Raw genomic sequence first — 24516 nt, 5'->3', positions numbered from 1 at the left:
TGAATGAGTAATTTGAAATTTGAAACTCACTGGAAACACAGTCAAGATTACAATCTTCAAACAGTCGCAAACACCATACTGAGTATCAGTATCTTACATCAAAATGCAACCGTTTTCTTCACATGGATAGATCAGCAAAGCATCTAAGCCAACATGTTTCTGGCAGAGCTTTGAGGGTTACAAGGGTTCAAAGCTTAGAAAATAACAGTTGTTGAACTAAAGGGTCTTCAATAGCACTACTCTTGAGCCCACTGTCATAAATTGCCCCAGGCTGACTATTATGATCAAGTGAAACCTACATAACTCAGACCACAGAAATTCTTTCATCAAGGCCTTAATTTCTGGCTGTAGTACCAGGTAATCTGAGATGTTTTAAACACCATTCGAACATTGATTGAATTTTTCTAAATTCTTCCACTCATTTCAATACAATTTTCTTTTTTTTTTTTAACTTTTTTTTCTTTCTTTTTTTTTAACAACTGGCGATCAATGAGAGATTTTTACAGAAAGCAACTAATGTTTTGTGGCTCTCCAACTAGAGGCACTAACAAAACCAGACGATCAGAAAACACAGATCAGCCTGAAAAACACTGATAATTGAGAAATCAGACCACTGTTTCCAAGTTTTGTATCTAAATTTTGGGCATCTGAAAACCAGGTCCACTCTCTGTTCAGCAAGCATGTTCAGGGAGGTATGTCTTAGCCTCTCACAAACTCTTTGCCATGACTTGTAAACTAAAGCGTGGAGAGGTAGTTAGCAAAAAGAACGTATATTGACATATTCTGGTTTCAAAGCTCCAGAGCTGGTTAAGGCATTGCTTCCCTGCAGCAGAGGGAGACTTCCAAATGCATGTTCCACCACAGCACCCTCAGAAAACAAGCAACTGTGCAGCAGAGAAGAGTAATTTTGAATTATCTGAATTATTTGGGAGTTCAAGTCTCCTTGATTTACAGTGGTGTTTAGACTTTTAACACAACCTGAGCTTCTCAGGATGAGTAGAGAAAAAAGAAACCCACACTAAGAATGCTGTTGAACTTGAGTCCAATTGCAGCCATAGCTGAGAAACATCACAGCTTCCTCCTTGTCCGGCTGAACAGGAAACCTCTATCTGCTGTTCCTCTAACTTCTTCCACAAACACTCAGAGCAGTCTGGACATATTACCCATTTCCTCCCGACCCACAGTTGTTTATCTCCTTAGCATCTGCCATGGCCTAGGAGTTTGGATCAAGTTCTATACCAGGTGCTATGGTGTAAATTTAGATCAACCAAGCAGAAAGGTTTCTAGAAAACTCCAGAAAAAGAAAAGAAATGTGCACCTCTAAGTAATGGGTGCCCTAGAAGTAGTTGTAGTGAAGTCTGAGGGAGCGCTTTTCCAGCTGTTGAAATCTCAAGAAAGCTACATCACCTCCTTGTTCTCACCCATAGCATCTTTCAAATCATTACTTAACACACACGCACAGAGCTACCAAAAATTTTTTTTTCAGGTGTGTTCTGTTGCTTTGTTGTTGTTGTTGTTTAAAGGGCAATGTGCCATAAGGCCTAAAGGTCTGTTCAGCTTCAATGCCTTCCTCCACATTCAAATTCAGGAACATGTCAGGGCTTTATCTCTGTTGCAGTAGTATCACGGGACACCTTTAAACAGGCTGCCATCTCTCATTGCATTCAAGGAAATGGTGGTTGTTCAGTTTGGGATTATCTTAAACTTTGTGGAAAGACATTATCTCAAGTTCCTGGGCCAGAGCCTCATGACTTTCTGTCATTTCTCTTCCCTATTTATAAATCTTTCCCCTTTTTCTCTCAGCCAGCCCCCCCACCCCCAACTCCCCACCCGCTCCCTCTCCACTTGGACCTGCTTCTGCACGCTCCTGGAGGTGAAACTCAATAGCTGCAGTTGTGACACTGCAGATTGTGTGTCATATTGTAACCGGGTTTCCACATCCTCCTCACTCTGTTGTAAAAGACCTTGAAGAGGAAGAAGTGCAAATAATGAAATATAGGAAAGCAGGAAAAGAGGAAGCAGCCGAGAGAGAGCAGCCCAACTGAAATGCTAAGAATTATGGAGAAGTGACAGAAAGGGAAGCACAGACCAGGAATTATACTTGGTGACTTAGAAGAAAAAAATACAACAAACAAAACATACACAGGCACAGCCTTTTCTGCCGCTAGAACAATCTCCCAGATTACTCCTTTCCAACTTTCATTTACTTGGCCTGTACTCCCCTCCCCACCTACTTTTAAGATATTTACTGAACAGTGCTACTGTGCAGGCAGCCTCACTTCATCAAAGCTGAACCTACCACTCTGCTTCTCATCTTCATATTAAGAGGATGGACGAGAATAGGTATCGTTCTGAAGAAGAAAAGAGGGAAATCAAACACAAGGGAAAGACCTCAAGATTCCTCACCTTAGGGTGGGAGTGCTCGATTAGGCAATGGTTTTCTTTGCCAAGAGCAGAGTGGTGGAAGAGTACTGAAGGAAATTAGCTAAAGAAGAATAGGGATTGCCTAACAAGGCAATCCTGCCTGATTGCCAGGGGATGGAGCAGACAGCTTAGGAAGTCCTTCCCATGAGATCATGTACTGTTCCGTCCTGCAAATTCAGAATGAAACTTGGCTGGAGCAGAAAGCATTTAAAATTCACATGAAGAATTTTCTCTTCTCTATTTGTAGGCAAAAGAGATACAAAGCAGAATGTGAATCTATTAAAGAACAGCATATGACTGAGCCTTTTGCACTCCCCCTATCTCAGGGACTTTTCTGTAAGAATTAACCTGATACAAGGATGAGTAAAAAGTAAAACTTGTAAAATGACCCTCTATAAATATCACAGCCCCTTGAATTATGCAGACTTTTTGAGTCAAGCTCCAGTCTTATCTTATCTGGTGGCTAACTGACTGTTGTAGTTTTTCAGGAAGATAGTGGTGAAATCCTGTATGTAAATGAAGACAGGAGTGTTACATAAAGGTGTACTGCGGTATAATTATTTGTTCATCACTGTGTGAAAACTACCCTGTTGGAAGAGCTGGTTCGAAACCATTTGTGGCTATTCCCCCACAAAGGAGGCTGTCAGGAGGTGATAAGAAATGGGTATTAGCGAGGCTTCACTTTCTTTGAAACACTCTTGCACAGCAAGCACCAGCAGGCTCTGATATTTTCCCTACTGTTTATCTGTAAAATAGAAAATATGTTCTGGACCACTCAATCAGTATTGAGTTCTTCAGCTAAAGTTAATATATTTTGGAACATGTAGGAAAGAGAAGAGAGAAATTTACCTATGTATGAAGAAATTAGCTTCTGATGAACAGCAGCATTCTCTTAGACCTTGTGACTGTTGGAGAGCTGCACTGCATTTCCCATCCTGCAACTCTAAGTGCTCTTGTGCTTCCTAACAGATATAGCAATAATAGCTCTAGTTCATGGTCAAGTATCAGAAAAGGGAGATTATAAACAGGAGGGAAATCAGCTTTTTACATGAGTAGATAGTGACAGGACAAGGGGAAATGGTTTTAAACTAAAGGAGGGGATATTTAGATTAGATGTCAGAGGGAAGTTTTTCACAAAGGGTGGTGAGGCCCTGGCACAGCTAGCTGCCCGTAGAAGCTGTAGTGCCCCATCCCTGAGGTGCGCAAGGCCAGGTTGGATGGGGCCCTGGGCAGCTGAGCTGGTGGGTGGCACTCCTGCCCACAGCAGGGAGTTGGAGCTAGATAATCTTTGAGATCTCCTCCATTCGGAGCCATTCTATGATTCTATAAATACTTTTCTAGGAATGGCAGGGTGATCAAGCTGTATTATTCACAAACAAATAAATGCTGATTCTGTGCATACATGTCCATGTACATATACGTAGGTCATAACAGCAGTAACGCACCCTATTTATTTCCATGGAAATTATAACAAAGAGCTCAGTAAGACTATTTGATAGAGCAAATTTTCAGCTACAAAACACTATTTTTCAATATACTGACCAATATTGCTATACGTTTTCACCAACAATGAACAAAAGTGTGCATGTCATTCTTGTAAAAATCTGCAACAGCAGAGGTGACCTACTGTTTCACAGATGCTATGATAGCTGTGGGCTGTGTCTTCAACTTTTTTTTGATGGAGAATTCATGTGTCATTCCATGGACTGTCGTTTTGACTCCTGCTTATAGTGGTGACACCGTGACTAATCATCATTAATGATGTGGTCCAGGAAACTTTCACCTTCTGCCTTATATTGGTTCAATAGATCCTAATAAACTTGCATACGGTGTTCTTTCTATTCTTGTGTGCACATTCATGGGACCTGCCTGGCACAAACTGCTACATTCCAACACTGCCACCATCATTTCCAATACCGAAGCTGATATTCAGCTCCACACACAGCTCGCTGGTCATAACCTGCTAATTGGTGTGGATGAGCTGATCAAGATACTGTTCATTTTGTGCTGTGACAGCTGTCCAGAATGTGGCTTGTCTTTCACATCTCTGTCACCTCTGCTGAAACACACCACCCACCACCACACAGTGCTCACATCCACTATTTTGTCTCCATAAATGTTCAGTAAGCATCAATGAACGTCAGTGGATGCCATTTCTTTTCACATGGAGGAATTCAATGACACAATTTTGCTCCGTACACACTTCTAAGTCAAACGCCGTTCTTCAGACTGCCCCTCTGCTGCCATTTGTCACTCAGCAACAAAATATAAAGGAATACTCATGGGAAGGTTCAACCTCTGCTGATATCCCACCAACATCTGCTTCTGACATTGTGCCAACTTCATAAAATAGGACACATTACTTTCAGAGCAGCCCTTGTATATGAGAGATGTATGACCACTGCGAGGGTTTTACCCACCTTATCTGATACAGAAAAGGTCTGGTGTATAATTGGGGTGCAAGGGCCATGACCTGAATGCTCCTGGGTTTTCTGGTTCTTGTCTGGTTTTAACTTCAGTGGAGCCCCTCTTAGAATTGTAGAATCATTAAGGTTGAAAAAGACCTGTAAGATCATCTAGTCCATCTGTCCACCTACCACCAACATTGCCCACTAATCCACGTCCCTTAGTACTACTTCTGCCTTCTCTTTAAACACCTCCAGGGACAGTGATTCCACCACTTCTCTGGGTAGCCTGTGCCAACGCCTCACCACTGTTTCTGGGAAGAAATTTTTCCTAACATCCAACCTGAATCTCCCCAATGCAACTTAAGGCCATTACGTCTCATTCTATCACTGTTAACTGAAGAGGCTGACCCCCACCTCACCACAACCTCCTATCAGACAGTTGCAGAGAGCATTTCCAAAAACAAAAATCAGTCATGCAGCTATTCAAGAAACAATGCTCTGTCAAAAAGTCAAAAGAGTATTGTAAGAGAGAACTTAGCTCTGGATGTTCTCCACAGTAAATGGATCAAATTTGATTTTGGATGAGAAATGGCAAGTGCGAGAAGCAGAAACATTATTTTTCTGTCAAGACAGTCATAATGCTACTAACTGTTAAATCAGGACAGTAGGAAACAACTAAGCATTGTTCTCTCCTGCAGTCCTAGCCATAAGGAAAGACATGAGTAGTTTGCTTGATTAAGGAGCAATACTACGAGGGGATTTTTATGCTGATGCAAACTTGGAAAAAAGAGAACATTAAATAGCATTAGAAATAGGCAATACTTGGTCCAGAACTATTCTCAATTTCTCACCAAGTATAAACAGTACTTTTATTTTCTTCTTGACAAACAGCTGCCTTATCCTTCAACTTACAGAGTGTTTGATAATGAGCCAAACTTTATGACATCAAAGAGGGACGCGGCACTGGATTCAGACTTGGGAAATCTAGGTTTAATTCCTAGCTCAGCTACAGACTTCCTGTTTGGCCATGGGAAAGGCACTTATTCCATCATGTGCCTTTACTTCCCTAAATGTACATCTTTCAATACTTTTTTTAATAGGGATAAGACCTTTTTTTTTTTTAATGGGGAAACTCAGAAGTTTTGCTACTATCAGAAATGATTACTGTATCAGAGTGCATGCCTTACATGTGCCCCAACACATGAAGCTGGAATCTGGCCATGCCGTGGCCATCACCTTCCTGGCATGTGTCCCATAGGAGGCAATTGGGATCATGGGGCAGAAGCAGTGGTAGCTGCTATCACTAAGGTGTTGGTGAAAATGCCACACATAATCTGAGAAATGTCCCACAGAATTATACACAAGTAGAAGATTTTTTTATCATCCCTCCAAGTAAACTTCACATCCATAAAATACTGGAAATCAAGTGCTTGGAACATTCAACCAGCTCTCCCTTATCTGGGATTGCTCCAGGTCAAAAAGGAGACTTTTTTTTCCACAGGCTATTGACACAAGAGAAAGAAAGGAACTGTAAGTTTCCCCAGGCAGCCTGTTCCCATGTTAGAGAGAGAGAAGTAAAAGTCACAGAGGTAACTACGTCAAGAAAAAACAGTGTAAGCTGTTTAAAATATCCAAAACATTTAAAAAATTCCTTCTCCACTAACATCAGCATGGCAGAAGCTATGAGTGGCCTGAAAAAGGAGACAAGAGAGGGGCTAAGCTTGTACCTTTATTGTAGGACATGACTACATACTGAGAACTGTGTCATCTCTTGTTCAGAACTGTAGAGCTTCTCATATACGTTCAGTCATGAGCTGTGAAATCTCTACAAAACCAAATTACTGGAGTATTTTGTAATTTAAAAGACCTTCAGAAGTATCTCAGCAAAAAAAAAAGCCTGGACAAAGACACAGATTTGAACTCTTGCAAGTAAAGACAGCTTGAGCAAGTACTAAAGATTTACTTCCCTCTACCCATCCTCACTCACTGTCCTATCACATCAGTGTTTGACTGTAATTCCACTCTTGCCTATACAAATCAGTCATAGTGATCAAAATTTGGGTTCCCATAAGTGTTCGTGATCTTTTTAGATTATCAGTTTTGGCATTTTCCTGCGCTCTCAGCATTTATGGAATATTTGAAAGTGTCTAGCAGACAAAATTTTGTCAAACTTCCTCTCCAACCTTGGTCTCATGTCCTAGGCAGTATAAGTGCCCTTGGAGGCCTCTTTTTGTTTCTTTTTAAAACGTGTCTCAGTTTCTGCTTCAAACACTTTCCAAATATTGCAAAAAACGCACATCTTTACCAAACAGAAAGGATTCTAGGAGTGTGTTACAAGTTTTCTGCTCTCTCCTGTGACTTTTAAGCAGTCACATGTATTGGTCAATGATAGATCCTACTACAATGTTAAATGGGGATGATTTTTAGACAGGCAAAACTCTGAAGTTCTAACTCTATGTCTAAACATATGTATATATATGAGTTCTGTGTGTTCGAGGGAACACTGAACTCAAGATCTGAGAACCGTTAAGTATCAAAATCATACTCTTTACACAGAAATTGATCATTTTGAAAGGACTACTCACACAGTGACTAGTTTCTCCCTAAACCAGTGTCTCTAAGTTCATTCCCATGTTCAGTGTCAATAAAATATAAATCCTAGGCTGCTTAGGCATGTGAAAAGTCACCTGGTGTGGTACTACAATTAAGAAACCTCCACCTATCCCATTACCTACCATATTGGAACTAGTTATTGCTACCAATCTAGGGAGTGCATCAATACTATTCAGTCCAGGATTAATACTGCACCTATATATCATGCTAACACCCAAACTGTGTGGCTGAATTAAGAGTAAGACACATGGAAAAGGTGAAAACATTCCCTCCTAAAATGCAAAGCAACTTTATTTCTTATTAGCTAAAGTAAACTTTGATATCTGGGCCATTGCTCTGCTCCGTGGAGTACAGTGTGAGGTCTGGAAATCAAACTAAATCTTGCAAATTCTACCATCCGTGAACACATCTAATCTGAAAATACGACTTGCTGTAGTGAATCATACAGGCTAGACCAGGCCACTGCCAGGCAAGTGTCAGACTTTGCCTTTAGAATGCTGACCATTAACTGCTAAGATGGTCAGAAGAGAGACAAAAATATCAGACAGACCAATGATGCTTTGTTCATGTGGAAGAGAGCATCTCAAAGAAAGAAGCTACTGCCTCATCCAACAGAAAAAGCCAGTCGTAATGGCTGAGTTCTTCTGAGTACTTTCTAAGGTGCTCAAATCCATGTTATTCCAATATCCTAGTGGCTGGCTGTGGGTTCCCAGAAATTGTCAGACATCAGGGTTGTCACTTCTCTCATCAGTGCTGAGAGCTCTCCTGGACACCAGGACAAAATTTGGCTCATCCAACACCTCAAATTCCTTTTACTGAAAGGCACTGTTGCAGTGAAAGGTTGTGGGCTCACACCTTCAGGTTAACGTGCTTCTCAAGTGTCTGTAGAAGAGAACGTTGAAAGTTTCATTTTCTGTTGCGTTTTTTTATCGGATGCATGTGCAGTGGCTGTTAGCAGTGCAGGACAGTGGCATGCTGAGACTAACCTTCCCAGCAAGTCTTGTGAAATTTGTTTCTGCTGATGCAAATGTGCTATTTGCTAGAGCTCCACATTGCTATCTGATCAACTCATCCTAGGCCTGAATGTGAAAAACACAACCCACAGCCCAGAATGTGGGGATCACTGTGTTCTCAGGAAGTATGCAAGTAATATAACTATCTTTGCTCTCTCTCATCGAAGGTAAAAAAGAAGGGTGAAAAAAAAAGACTTTGAACAGCAAACACAGGAAGGCTGGAGACTGCATTTTGCTCACCAAGCCTTGCCTTTGTAAGGGTCATACATTGCACCTAGCTGTAGCTCCTCAAGACATGAAAAAGAAGATTTCCCGTGTATCAATCTCTGTTGCTTTCTGCAATGGGTGTACAGAAGGGTTCATCACCATATCTGTTGCAGTTTTTTTAATTGTGCCTTTGTACTCATTTGCTCAATTAGCTACTGAAAAATCTACAAGTTAGGCATGCAACAGCTTTTAATGGAAAACTGTATCTCAAATAAGAGATAAAAGATATTATATCTGCTTTTTCCGTGTGATTATTTCAACACATTAGTAACCTATCCCTCTGTTCTGAGGACCAGACTTCTCCCAAAACATAACTACAATGCTACATTTGTACAATGTTACATTTAGAATAGGACTATAGAAGAATCATCTGAAGAAAGCATTTCATGAACCTAGTTCTCACTCTCCATTACAGAATTTGTCTGACTGACGCTATAGGAAATATATTGAATAAAATATCTGAATGAGTGAATAAGCAGCACTTAAACCAAAGCCCAACAAAGATAACTGGACAGTCTCTGTTCACACCAGGAGAGCTCACAGGGCTTGAGAGAGTTTATGATCACAGCACTGTTGGAGACAGGGACCTCTGTTCTGCCTTTTCCTAAGAGAGGCTACTTGGCCTCTTCTCAGAGAAGAGGTGACCTCCCTCTATGTAGGGGAGCATTACCTACAGGAAAGTCTCTCCCAGGCCTCTGGAGCCTTTGGTCACTTTCCACTGTGTGTCTCCTTGGGAGCGTCAATATTGGAGGTGGCTGCCATCCTCTCACCAGCATGCATTGCGTGCTGCAAGGAGACAGCCCCAGGAGCCCATGAATCTCTTCACTCTGCACAGGAAAAGCAAACACCACCTTCTCCATGCCATCCTTGCTGGGCTAGGCTGCACTGTGCATCAGATCTGCTGGGCACCACCTCTTTGATGAGGAATAGAACGTGGGTCTCCCTCTCCTTTATGCAGCACTTCCTTTCTTCTTTAACTTTTTGGTGGCCCTTGTAGAAATATAACTTCCACCTCTATAGCACAGAGGTTCCAAGGGTCTACAGAGACTGCAAAAGCCACAACGGGTACAAATGTATCTTCCTCAGCCACTGCCCACTTCCCAAATGGAATTTACACTTAGATTTCTTATAGGGATACAGACAAGTTAGGAGGAACTAACATTTTCCCCTTTGAGGTTTGAAAAAAATATTTTTGTTACATGCATTTATTTTGCAGATTGCATGTCTGAAGGGTCTTTTCTTTCTGCCTTGAATGAAAAGCTCAGCTTTCAAGAGCAACGCTCTTCTGTGTACATGTGCCCTCCTTCAGTCTTTTACCCACACACGTAGACACAGAGAAATTCAGTTTTGCAAGCATATAATTTTATGTGTGCAGACCTACATTATAGCTTTGTATGTACATGTGTGTTTGTGTATGTGCTTACACACGTCAAAAGGAGAAAGTAGAATAAATGACTCCCTTTGGCTGGAAAACGCACAGTTGCTTCAAAGAGAGAAGCAATGAATTACAGAAAGTTGTAGGAATGAAAAATATTTTCACATTGGCTCTTTAACTCAAAGGGCTAAATCGTGTATTGTATAAATCAGTCTCTTTCACAGCCCAGAGGAGAAGAGCTTATTAGCAGTGGTTACAGTATGCAGCAAATGTACAGACTCATTAATGTGTAATTACAGAACAAACAATATGAGACTTCTCGAGACTGTTTTGCAGGGAGAAAAAAATCCACTTAACACCACAATAAGCCCATGATAGGATACCAATTTTACTAGGATCTGCTAGCAATGTAGTGGTAAGATTAAACAAATGTGTTGCTACCAGAGGTAATGTCTCATTACCATTATTCATTCCTTGTTTTTTACACGTTAGGCTCCAAGGCCACTGAAGTCTTCTGCTAGCACATTATCATTTCTCATTTTTATTTCTACTTGCCATTATGTGGACAAATGGGCAGGAAAAGACTAGTTCCTATTTGACTTCTAGATAAATTGCTGTAGGTCCACACCTGCAGTACACAGAGTCCCACAGCCCGCTGGCCCACAAAGCTCCCCTGCCTCCCCTCCAGCTTTCAGCAGTGTGAAGTGTTACAAAAGCATTTGGATTCTGGAAGGAAAACTGAGTGACCGTGTTTCGAAAATGAAGGTGCCCCCGTGGTAAAATTATGTTGATGTTGAAGGGATATTCTCAGCTCCTTGCTCACGACTCCAGCCATGCATTTCCATACCAGCAGGACAAGGAGTGGGGAAGCAGAGGGACTAGCCAGGTGGTTTGCTCAGAAGAAATAGTGAAATTAACAGCCCGTATTGTGAATACAGACAGCTGGGGGTTGGGGTTGGAAGGGATATAATTCGACACTTTCTACATAGGTGTTTCTTTCTGTATGTGACTCTTGGCACAAAAAGCAAGCAGCAACTCTCAGTCCAACTCACCGACCTCACAAGGAGGCAAATTAGTTTATTGTGGTGGTTATTGACGTATGTGTGTTCTCCTCAAAAATAAACTCTCATATGGAAAGAACTGGAAAGAGAGCTCCAAAGCACAGATGCAGTGCGAGGGGCAGAAATAGCAGAGTTCCCTAGCCAGCAGAAGCCATTTCAGTGCTAGTAAAACCATCCCACTTCAACACCAACCACGGCCACCACTTCCGAGCGTTGCGACACATATTCACAGCAGGAAAAAATAGGCTCAGTATCTCAGTCCATGTAATGGACTATTCACAGTACTGATCTCCCTCCAAAAAAAAACAAAACCCTTAAGCCATCATTAAAAATCACAACACAAAGCTCTGAGTTTAGAGAAAAACATAGCACTAAAACCACCAAAGATTTGGGAAGTTCAAATCCATGGTGAGGATGTTGGACGATCACAGCTTCTTACCAATACAGGATGCTTTTAAATGATGAAATATGGAGAATGAATATTTCCCCTTCTATTAATTGCAACACAGCTGAAAGTGTCACCAACTTTAGCTAAAGGCCGCCTTTCCATTGCACTACACATTTCTGTTGCGTTACTTAATCAGCAGGGAGGGTAAAATCATGTGCAGATACTCTGTTATACAAAGGAATTAGCAATTCCCCTTTTTTTTTTTCTTCTTTTTAAAAGGAGGGGTCAGTAAGCAGGCGAGTTCTTACATTGTTCCATAAAACAATCCACAAGTTACTGACAACTCTGGTAAGAGCTACTTCCTCAGAAGTAACATTTCCATGGTAAAAACAAATGGTTTATGTGGAAGTTCTCCTTACTCTGCAGCACAGTGACTACTGGATTTCTTTTTTTTTTTTTATTTTATGTCAATAAGACTCTGATATGTGTGATATGTGGCTTGGAAGGGTGGAAGTCAATTCATTTTGCTATATTTCTCCACCTTTGCTCTATTTACCACACTTCCCATAGTAGATGTTTTTGCACTATCTCTGGGGGAGGAGAAACAGGGGAAATGGATGAAATGGATGGTGAAAACCAAAGAGCAAAGTCATGGACCTTAACTTTTACTTTTGGAACAACCCTGTTTTGGTTTTCAATTTCAAGTAATTTTGTGTTATCTTTGCTACTTACTAATTCTCTACAAATCTTCAATGGGATTCTTAATTCCGTTTTTATTTACAGATTTTGAAACATTACAGCCAAAATGAAAGGAGCAGGAATTACTCCTGCTTTGGTGTCTATAGTGTTGCTATGACTGACAGTAAAAGGACAGATTGGATACCTTCTTGAGATCTCCTATGCCTATAACTTAAGGCACCTAAATGTGTCTGAAAAATGTATCCCAAAACTGCAATGAACAGAAAAATTAGGTACAACTCTTAACTTAAAATTTGTAAAAAAACAAGGAAAAAGAAACAGACTACAAATGAATTACTTTTTTAGGATACATACTCCTTGCATGTGCACCTTTACAATGCAGAATTCACCTATTTGGGAGGGTGGGAGCAGCAGAAAGTGTCTCAGGCTGCATGTTGCAGGCTACTTTTGGGCTGCTGTTGGGCTGGCTCACTTACTAAGAGAAGCAGTTTGATGAGGCAAAATAATTCCCAATTATCTGCCTCTGGAAGCCAAAGGCCTGGGGTCCCAGTTGCTTCACTTTCACTTGTTAATAGCTTGCTGTGGTCACCCTTCTTCACCATAAATGACACACTGAGAGTGAGCTACGGAATTCCTACAGACTGCACATGTGGTAATGTTTTCTCCTGGAGATACCAATTTACAGGCTTCACATATGAAGACTTGCCCAGTGAGCTTAATGAGAATGGTTCAAGGACAAACCTCCACCCTGCTTTGACAAGGGATGTTTGTTCCAGGCTTTAGGATTACAGCTCGAAAAATGAGCTTACACCACGAAAGGGCTTGTTCTACACGGGGGAAACCCGTGGTAACATGGCAATGCTGTGTATCTCTATTGCGGTGATGAAGCCATTGTATTTGCACATTTTGCAGTGGAACAGAGCCTGGGGAGCTGGAGATGAAGTTATAACAATGTGAGAAGAGTCTGAACAAAATCAAAATGGTGTCTCCATGGGGGTAGGTGGCCCTCATGCTGTACCTCAGCCCAGTCATTAACGTTTTCACTCAGAGTACACTCCTGAAGAGCACTCAGGTTGAACATGAAGTTGCTCAAGACTAAAAACAAGCCTGCACCGAAGAGCAGACAGAAGATAGTGGTGTTGGGAGGTCTGTCCAAACCCTTGGTGCAGAGTCATTCCCCTAAAATAGCCTGAGGATTGGCAAGGTGCATTTAAAGAAGTCCTCCCCAGCTTAAAATACTGTCCCACTTCCAGCCAAAGCTGTGCATTTTTGAATTGTGCTGCAGCCACGGCTGAGATCCTGCTAGATAATTTTAACTCCTGAGCTAGAAAGGGGCTTATCTCTGAGGCACATCTCTTCTGTTCAGATAAAGACAACTTCCTCTAACTGCAGATTAGATCAGCAGGCCCAGTATCCGTACTTAAAAGCCACACAGCTAAACATTCTGCATGTCTCCAGTTCAAACACTTGCTGCTTTCTCAACCGCAAAGAAATAAAACTTGCAGAGCTTTCCTTGCCTTTGGCACTAATGTACCCCCCCGAAACCACAGCAGCACCCAGCAGGCACTGATGGAATTGGCTGCAGCTCCACAAACTGCACAGCTCTGGAGAAATAAGGAAAAATACATTAATAGCTTCATAATCCCCTGCAACATTATGTTGCTACAGCAGCAACAGAAGCCACGCTTCTACCAAATAGATGAGGAGTGGAAAAACTCCTTGCAAAAAAAAAAAAAAAATCCAGAAATTTTTAGAAGCAATTCTATTCCTGGTAGGAAGTGTTGATCTGCCTGGGGGTAGGAAGGCCCTACAGAGGGATCTGGATAAGCTGGATACTAGGCTCAGGCCAATGGTATGAAGTTCAATAAGACTCTTTTCCAACCTGATTGATTCTATGTTTCTATGATAAGTCCAAGCGCTGAGTTCTGCACTTTGGACACAACAACCACAGGCAACAGTACAGGCAGTGTTGGTCAGTGCTCGTCTATAAATGTTTGTATGTAAATTATTACTTAGAGCAGAGCTTGGGTCTGGCAGATTGGCTTTTCAGTGGCCCCATATATCCCACATTCTGCATTCCACTCTTGCATATTTCTTCAGGCTACACACAGCAAAACACATCTTTGTAGATTGGCATGTACTATATATCACACAGAAAATATAGAAGGGCATTTATGAAACCTGTTTTTGTCTTCTCCCACTACACCATCCTATCCTCCTCTATACAAACTCCCAGAAGAGTTCTGCATAAAAAATAATCCTGACAAAAATATCCCTCACTCAAAACCAGGTAACCCATAATGGCAGGGTCTTAGAGCACACAATACTCAGTCCATGCTCAGTATGGACTAGCACTTTGGAGCTAGAAATGGGAGCTTCAGACCAAACAAGAAGGGAGATTCCTAACTTCTCTATTTCTAAAAGTTCCTAAAATACTTCAGTTACAAGTTTTTCAATTCCTTCAGAAGTCTCCTCAGTCAGCCTTGTTTCATTGTGGAGAGTGGAGTCCTCTAAATACTGTTCTTAAAGCTCCCCAAAATATACTGAAGCCAGTTTTCACTCCATCTCGGGGCTGGCAGAACTACAGAGGATTTATCAGCAGTTATTTACAAAGTCTAATCAGCTCCTAAAGACCTTTGAGCGACAAAGATGTACATCTGGAAATCTGAGCAAGCAAAGCACATTACACAGCTCTCCAGGTTCAGTTAGTTCTCCGAATAATTATATGTCCATGCACATACATGTCACACAAGTATTTTATTGCTTATGCACATTACCCTCATAGCCAGTGAGCTCCCACAGGAGGGTGCCCAAAGCCTCTTTGCTCTGGCAGTCTTTTCCTCAGCCCATTTCCCTATCCTACCAAAGCTCAAGAAGATCTGCAAGGTGGACCTGTCTCAAACAATAGGACCAATTTTGCAAGGTGGGGTGGGGCACTTCCCCTTTTGGCTTTTCTCCTTTCCCCCCCTGTCTTCAGCCTTTCCACACTTCTACTCTGTCTCCACCCAGCTCTGTATAGGTTGCAATATATTGATGTAATGGCAAGCTGTTGTGGTTGGTCTGGTGGCCCTTTGAAGTGCTTGTGTCCTTGCTCTCAAATGCTTGAGCTCCTTTTAAGGAAGTAAAGCAGCTCAGAGCAAGGACACTTGCCTGCACCAGTAACTAGCTACTTGTACAGGCTTTCACGTCTAAATGCCCATGGCAAGAGGGAAAACAGCAAGATGTAACAACAATGCCATGTTCCCAATGATGCTAGCTCAGGAGAGCTAGGTGTCAGAAGGCTCTTCCCTCTTATCTCCCCATGCTACTGTTCTGGATTTTAAAGAAATAGTTTCTAATTTCACATTAATCTGTTCTGTCATGCACCGATGTCCAGGACTATCTTGGCTTGCAACATTGGGTATCTCTGTCAGTTATCCAACAGTTTCAACTCCATTTTGTGAGATGAACCGTTCCCACTACCCCCTCTCAAAAAGAAGACTGTCTATACATACTGTGCATTCCAGGTCCATGCTGTAATCTGTGACTAAGACATGATCACTTTTTGTACAAGAAACCCATGAGTTATGCACTGGAATTCTAAATGGTCATCTTCAGCATCAGGCAGCTGCCAGAGCAGAAATGTTGATGTTCTGAGCCCACAGCTACTTTCTAAGTCCAGTGAAACTGTGAGATGGCTTTTTCTTTTTTATCCATCAATGGCTAGATATGGTATGTGCAGTTATGAATAAACAGGTTACCTTCTCAGACAAGCATTACCACTGCAACAAGTAACTCTTTATGCATTAAACAGGGTCTGAGTAACAGCTCACTGACTTATTAGCTTCCCACACATGGCTTGAATTAGGATACAGTCCCCAAGCTGAAATAGTCCTAAATTGAAACCATCTACTATGCATAGGATGTTCAGTACTGATTATCCACAAAAGATGCACGCAACATTTAACCTGAAACTTGAACAGAGGCAGTAGAAATCATCAGAAGATATTTCACATCAGTTTCTGCATTACAGGTTGACATAGGAAATACAGCTGCTCATCTAAAATAAGCTACAAGGAAATAATTGTTAATGGAATAGAATTTCAGTTGGATGTGTATTTCTAAATAGCTCAGAAGTACAAGAGGTATTAAGGAGCATCATAGACCAACATAGATGGTAAAAGTGTGTGTGTGCCTTAAAAATCTAACTTGCATTTCTGAAAGTGTTACTGTATTTTCTAGAACAACTGAATCTCCACTTCAGTGTAGAGCACGTGGCCCTGTAGCGTCCAGAATCACAGAATGATAAGTCTGAAAAAGAAATCTAGGGTGGAGAAGATGGCAAGAAAGAATGAAGGTTTAGTGGATAGAGCAACAGAAAAAATTTGCAAGAGGAAGCTGCTCAACATTTAACAGTATTCTGGGATTTACAACATTAAAAGGATAGCAAGCTAATGAAGGAGATGAAGAGAGGTAGCAGTGACCTGAATACTTTTTGAATATGCTTCTGCTTTGTTGTGCTTCTGAGTGGCATTACTAAAAGTTGCTGATGACTTAGTTCCACAAATGATCTTTTCACACTCATTTATCATTTCTTGATTGGTCAGAAGCAACTCACATCTTGAGCTCAACTGTGTCACACAACTGCAAGCATACATTTCATGATCATCTAAACACCTCCCTTTGAAACTGGTGTCCTCTCTGGTCATTTTAATTGAGAATGCCAAAAACTGAAGGCTCCCCATGAAAATTTCCAGTGTCACGTCTATAGCACTACAAGTACAAAATGTGCTCCAGATCCTAGTGGTCCTCTTTGATAAAGACTGGACTCAAATTAACATTCCTCAGTGCATGTAGTTAGGGGAGACTGTCTTTCTGGGTGCTGCAGAACAAATGGAATGTATTCAAATCATATGTTGAAATACAGCATGCACAAGGGGACTCCCTTTTCAAGACAGAAGCAAATAGGAAATTAGAAAATTCATACAAAACAAAATTGTTGTTGTCTGGCCGTATCTACTCATGTGCATTGCCTGTTGGTTATACATAGGCCACCGCCTATCTTCCAGCTGTAAGATGTATGTAGTATGTCCTCTTCCTAAATACCACTCTTCAAACTGCATTTTCAGAACTTTCTTTTCTATCTAAGTTTTGTGATAAACAGAGATGAGAAACAGAACCTCAGACTTAGAGATGGCAACAATGGATGGAACACTAAGCCTGCCTGCATTGCTATACCACTGCCAGCATAAAAAGATATTTCCCTGATATATGGGATTGCACAGGCCAAACATCCCTCTCAAAGCATTCCTTTTTCCCTAATAAACTGATTTGACTGTGATCCAGAATGTGCATAGAAATCATACAGATCATAATACATTTGATCTATTTTTTTTAAAGTAAGAGAACGTATTTTTTTCAGTATATCCTTTTCAAAAAGTCAGGTTAGAGCTAGAAAATGGAGCAAAAAAGGTGAAAGTATACATAGCTTTATAGAAAAGATGAACATGACAAGTGTGGGAGTTGAAACCTACAGTTAAGATTATTCATAAAACAGAATGCTATGAATTGTCATAGTATTTCTGTTTTGCCATATAGCTTTCTGTTGACTATATCAATATTTCACTACAGGATGTACGCTTCTATATCAAAGAGTTAGAGAAAATGGCTGTAGAAAAAAATATTGAAGGACAAGGAAAATCTTTTTTATTGCTGAGTGTGCAAAGTGAAACAAATAAGAAAGACAGATTGAACTTATTTTAGGACACCAAAGATAAAATGTTCTCCTTCAATTATATTACAGTTTATTACAGTAACTTTTTGTATGTGTTTATAATTATATGTATGTGAACTACTGGAAGCAGAAAATGTAAATTTCAGCACTGCTGATTATCTATATCTGTGATGTGAAGTTTGCTCAATGCAACCAAAATCCTGTGTGTTTATTCAGTTGTGGACAAGGGAGTTTTAAAAATACTGTTATTTTTATCAAGGCTGGAGTATGGGTTAGTTGCTGTGTAGTCGCTGTACTGTGTACTCATGAACTCATTGTACTGAGTTGATAAACAAGCAATACGGGCAAGATTTTGTCAAAAGAGCTACAGTTTGAGAAAAAAAAAACCACAAGTGATCAGTTTATTAAAAAGAATGTTTTAAAATTGTTTGTTCATTTGCATGTCCCTATTGATGTAGAAGATGATCTTTACACTCACATTTTTAGTAAAAGAGGATCAAGAGATAAAATGAAATTACAAAAATTGCTGTATTATCTACCAGTTAATGCTGGAGTTTGGAAGTAGGCTCTATTCTAAGATACTGTACTGTACTACCTTGACTTGGTTATTTTGCCTTTACAGTCTCCCTTTCTACCTTTCTACCATCCTTTATTGTATTTCCTTCAACTATAAACATTGAAAGGCATTTGCAATCTTTGTGTAAGCAGTCTCCCACCCTGAACTTCATTCTTCTAATGGAAATGCAAAAATGATGAGCAATACTTTTATTTGCAGATAAACAGAGGCATTTTAATAGACACTCCTGTCTTGGGATACACAGGGCATTAATCAAAGCTTTCCAGCATTCTGGGAGTCATTGAGCTTTTATTATTGTTATTTTTCCTGCTGGTAAACAAGCATCATGCTCAAGTAATACCATCTCTTTCTTAGTGGACTATATACAAGCTGATGCATGCAGTAGTCATCAGCATCACTAGTCCATCAGGTAGAGCCTGGAATTCCTAAAAAGAATCTGGGTTTTGCTAAGTCGCTTCTGGAAAATAATTTTAATTAAACAGACCTCAATGATTGTGGACTTTTACCTAGAAGAACAAAAATTGATTTTTTTTCTGACGTCCTTGTAGTTAAAAAAAGCAAGGGAAAATGAAGACCAGATATTAGAGTTTGAAACATGAACATTATGTTTTCTACTGTAACATTCCTGGAAAAATCTCAATAGTTAGCATTCAAGATAGCATTTAAAAATTATAACAAAAATACCTGAGAATTTCCTGAATTTTTATCAAATCTGAACTCATACAATTTTGACCTGGAATGAAATATTTCATTCAATTCCCTTCACAGAATGAAAACAATCTTTCCTAAGGGGAAAATCATGCAGTCAGTTATGCTTTAGAAAAAAGATAATTAGGAGATTTCTTTAACTTCTCTGCAGATGAAAAGGCTTGCTGTCCTTCAAAACGCATTTCCCAAAGAGAAGGTTGCAAAAAAACACTAGGCACCCGAGTAATCCTTTGCTAGATTAGATGAAAAGGCATAGGACCTGCTTGTATACCCGCGTACTTTATAGTTGTTTAACATTATATTTGATACTTCTTTGATAATTTGATAATACTTCTCAGAGTGGACTATTCATCTTACCCAAGACTCTCTCATTCTTAACACTCTGCTGTCCTCCAGTAGTAGTAGAAAGGTCCTCTGGTACAGGCATAGGTTCATCTGCGTCATCTGGGACATCGCTAATCGGAGGACTTTCCTTTCCTAGTTGTGAAGAAAGCATCGGTGAATCATCAAGTAGCCTCATTCTCAAATAAGACTGTAAGAGGAACCACAAACCAAATAAAACTGAACAACAAAAAAAGCAGTAAATTAATAACACTACTAAAAGCATGACATCTTTAGGACCAAAACCTGCTGTACTACAAAGAAAGCTTCTTTAGAATATAGGGGAATTGTAGCTGTGAGAAGAATGTGTGGCCAGGATCTCTTCAAGCTTACTGAACTGTGGATACATGGTTACAAGTCTTAATTTTTTGGGATGCTTTTTGGCTGCTCTGGTCATCAGGTTCAGTTAACCCAACACAGACTGACAGAATATAAAGGGTATTAAATGGTCACTGTTCCTGCAAAAGCTTCTACAGTGCACATCCATTGCTTCAATAATATAGTCTAACAAGTCTAACCCACCAGTACTCTTGGACACTTAACAGAACTAGCCAAAGAATGAAATTTTATCTTCAGCTAAAAATTCAACTAAATCTTCATCAAGCTTCACTAATACCGACAGATCAGTCATTGGCTGTCCTTCTGCCTACAAATGATCACGTGCCTACAGTTCCTGGGACCTCCCCAAACACATGCAGTTAGCAGAGGTCAGCCGAAGCATAACTTCAAGGGTTTTATGATCTCATATTTGTAAAGAGGAAACAAACTTCTGTGTCTTTCACATATGAAGTACTGTAGAAGATATCAGTTTGGGGCTTTAGTATATTTTAAGTATAATGGAACTGTGTTCATGCCGAATTCAGTACACTAAGGAAAGTAACTCTCCAGCTAAGCAGTGCGCTTCCAGAAACTGAGGGGTTTCTTGGTTTCCAGGATCAGGCACAGCATACATGTACTGCTCACAGGACTATCTCTGTCTTGCACTCTAGTTTCTTTTAGAGTGATCTCACATATCTGCTTGCAAAACATTCCTTGGAAACAACTACTGAAAGAATTATAGAGTGATTAGTTTTCTTGACTACTCCTGAAAGACCAATCTTTGAATTAACAGCAAAGAAGGAAAAAGGCTCAGATCAGTATTTGAGCTCAGTAACATTAACATAAGACCTTTGTCTCCAAAATGGAGATGTTACCAATTTACAGTGATGCAATCTATTAGACATCCTATGGCAATCAGCACAGCATCAGGAGCAGCAATTTCATGGCACAAAGGCCGAGAAAATAAGCGTTTATTCTAATGAACATTCCCACATGAACACACAAACATTAATTAATTCTGAAATCAGTTCTCAGAAAAATAAAAATTTAAACAAACATTGCTTATATAATTGCTAGCAGTCAGTTGATACAGATTTGTAACACAAGGTACTTGGAAAAAAGAACATGGCTTTCAGCCTCTTGGATGGAGCAGACCAAAGTGCCTTCTGGTCTTTACTGATTGTGGCAGAAAATAATAGATAAGTTTAAGTATCTTCCACATCATTTTGCCCTCTTCCAGGGGCCTGGTAAACTCGGGACTATCTATGACAGTCCTGGTCACAGTTTCATGCTCAGCCTGAGGGAAACATACCCTGCTGTGCAATATGCTATATCCTCCCCATGCTCCAAGGGGCATGCAACTAAAAACCCCTCTAGGGTAACCTGTGCTCTCCCCTACACAGGAAAAAAGTGTAGATTACTAAAATTCCCACAAGAATTACTGTTAAAAATATCTATCTATATGTCCTTGAGAACAAAAGAACATCAAACTACTTGATACTCAACTCCCTCTAATGGCTGTAATCCTTCTGTGAAGATCACCTGAAGTTATTTGAAAATAGGGTAACAGTGGGGGAAATTGACTGTTACGGTGCACAAATATAGGTTTAAATGAATGTAATAAGTGAATGTATTTCTTAATGATGCGCCTATCAGAACGTGGAACAATCACTGAGAGGAGGTGGTGAGAGCAGTGCTAGGTGGAACCAACTGAATCTGTCCAGCCAGAGGACTTGAGGACCACCACAGATCAGTCACGTATAGGCAGATGGATGGGCTGGGTGACTCAATAAGGCTCCCTCCATCTCCTACTTCTGTGCTCTATTCTTCAATGGACAGAATTATGCCCACTGAAAATGAGTGCAACAGTGATTTTGGATTGCGTAAATGGAAGACTAGGAATTTCACAGCAAAGGAAAGTAAAGTACATGTTTATAAAATTGAGGAATTTAAAGGAACTTCCAGCAGCTTTACTGATGCAAGTCCCACACCTGTCAAACTGAGGTATATCTTATGGATAAGGAGGTGTGAATGAGGAGAGACAGCAGAAATATTCCAGACTTTTCAACTCTCTCCCCAGTAAAAGAAAAAATAAACAAACAAAAATCCAGACTGCTAATCTGAGAATAAGAGGCAGCCTGGTCAGAATCAACTCTCTTGGCACTACATCCAGTTTAAGGAAAAATGTTAAATAATAATATTCAAAAGCCACATGTAACTTCCAAGGTGCAAAGTGTGCTCCCAGTTACACAAATGAAAATTGATAGTTTGCCTTAGCCTAGATTCAGAAGAACACATTACTTAAAAAGCTGAAGACTCTAATGGCTACCAATCCACATAAACACTATCAGAGCTATGAGATTTCGAACAGGAAACAAAACCAAACAATACTAATATGTAGTTGAGCATCCTAGAATAAGAAAACAAAGGGGAATGTTTTGAAAATAAGTCTCTTGGAAAATGAACCTTTTTATAAATTGGAACTTTGATCGTTTATGGTGACAAACTGCATTTACTAAATAAATATGAACCTTCCATTTGTTAACTAAATAGGAGTTTGCCTAGATAGCATGAATCAGACAAGCCTCATAGACCTGGTGGGACAGAAGGAGGGTACCTGATACACTTCCTTCTGCAGAGGAAACTGCAGCTAAGAAAACTTAACAAACTTGGCTTTAGTGACTGATCTCCCATCATTTGACTTCTTCATGCTACATATGATATAGAAATCCCTGCATGCAAAAAGGCAGGATAAAGGCAGTTGATTTAAAATAGATATTTTTGTTGAATTCTGCATTTTAGATTCCAGAGCATGATATTCGTATTTCATGCCTTAGCTACATCTAAATTGTTAAACCGTGATAGGTTCACTACTGCATGTTAATCTGACAGATATGCAATCTCACTAACATCCTTTTGCCAATGAATTTAGAAATGGAAAGGGGGCAAGGAAAAGAAGGAACAGTTTCCCATTTACTTTCTAACAAGCGTGTCCAGAATAATGACTGGCCAAAGGGACAGAGCTAAAAAAAACCACAAAAAACTAGTGGCAAATACTGGGATAAATCATTAAAATGTCACATATCTATTCCAGATATATTTTTGCTCAAAGGTAATAAGGGAATCATAAACTAATCTCTCGTGTTTTTTGTTTGTTTGTTTGTTTTTGTATCTTTATTATTATTATTAATATTACCTTTATAAAGAGCCATGTGTGGAAAATATAAACGACAGAGGAGCTGTAGAACTGAATTTCTATTTCTGGCTCTGCCACTGACTGACAGTGCCCTTAGCTAAGTCACAAATGCAAGTAGCTTCAAAAGCAGGTTGTGTGTGACACATTGCCCCAGTTCATGCTGAAGCTCTGAAAGACAGTCTCAGGAATCCAAACACTGCTATCCCTGTATGAAAATTTTCACAGCATGGCCTAACCTTTCAGTGGTGGTGAGATATCTAGTTAGCTCCTTCGTACATCAGTTCCTCATCTGTGTCCTACCCAGATGGTAGAGACACGAGGAAAAGGAACAAAGTGTCCAACTCAGTAAGGCTTTATGCTTCCCTTATTCCTATCTAAGTTTGCATGCCTCCTGGTGATTTCACAGCCTCACTCCAATATGGAAGCTCTTCAGTTCATGTGGTGCAACGATGTTGCTAAAACCGCAGCTCTAGAAAAGAAAGCCAGGACAGGATTTCTTACTGAAATTTAGTTCACTACTCTTCCACGAAGGAATGTTGGATTTATTTAACACCTGAGAGTTAGTTGTTTTGTATGGGAGTGCTGGAACCACTTAAGAAACAGTGAAGAAATAACAGCAATATATAGATTTTCTAGCTAGGAGTCAGAACCCAGTTCATCTCCCATTTTCTCTAGTGGAATCTCCAACCTGAGGTGAATGACGAAACAGTCCTGGAACGGTAGCCAACACTCAGGTGGTAGAAATCAGCACAGGATATACTCATTTACTCATTCCCAGAATCTAGCAAGAATTTCAAATGCAAAACTCTTCTTCCTGCTTTTGCAAAGCATGGCACAGCCTTGCAGGTGCTGGGGAGATTTTTTTTAAACATGGAAACATTTGTACTGTTTTTTCATCTTCCTTAGCTGTTATGCCCTAGAACAGAGAGAAAAAAAAAGAAAAAAGAAAAAAGAAAAAAAAAAGCAGGAAAAATACTGCTTGTTAAGTGAGATATTATCTGTGTTTTCTGACTCTTTTCTATGGGTGCCGGATACTGCTTGGTTAAATGTATGTCAGCTCTCTCCTCATTTCAGAACTGCAACTGCTTGCCTCATGAAATATCGCTTTCAGAAGAATACAAATTGTGAACTCTGAGGTGGTCTTGCAGTATTTCGGTTCCTCTAGGAGCACATGATGCCGGGATTCCAATAAATGGGAATTGCCTGTGCATGTGTGGGGTTTGGCTCGCTCACGGGAGCTTTGTATTCTATTGGCCTGGCTCACTGCTGCCACAACTGAGTCAGCCACAGCTGCATAAATGTAGCAAATGGAGGCAAAATCACTGCTCCTCTGCTGAGAAGACTGTTTCTAGAGACCTATTTTATTTCAGAAAAG

At 40.2% G+C, this 24516-nt stretch overlaps 1 protein-coding gene across 5 annotated transcripts in view; it reads right to left on the bottom strand.

Annotated features, from left to right (window-relative positions):
• Positions 1-24516, bottom strand: part of IKZF1 (IKAROS family zinc finger 1) — a 70372-nt gene that overhangs the window by 31241 nt on the left and 14615 nt on the right. For all 5 annotated transcript variants that reach the window (XM_031552787.1, XM_019613855.2, XM_010708542.3 and 2 more), the window contains exon 3: positions 19604-19723. In XM_031552787.1, the coding sequence (XP_031408647.1) occupies positions 19604-19723 (120 nt within the window). The remainder of the gene's footprint in view (positions 1-19603; positions 19724-24516) is intronic.

This window comes from Meleagris gallopavo, chromosome 3 (assembly GCF_000146605.3).
Source record: "Meleagris gallopavo isolate NT-WF06-2002-E0010 breed Aviagen turkey brand Nicholas breeding stock chromosome 3, Turkey_5.1, whole genome shotgun sequence".
NCBI classification, from domain to species: Eukaryota; Metazoa; Chordata; class Aves; order Galliformes; family Phasianidae; genus Meleagris; species Meleagris gallopavo.
This window is presented reverse-complemented; position numbering and strand designations above follow the sequence as displayed.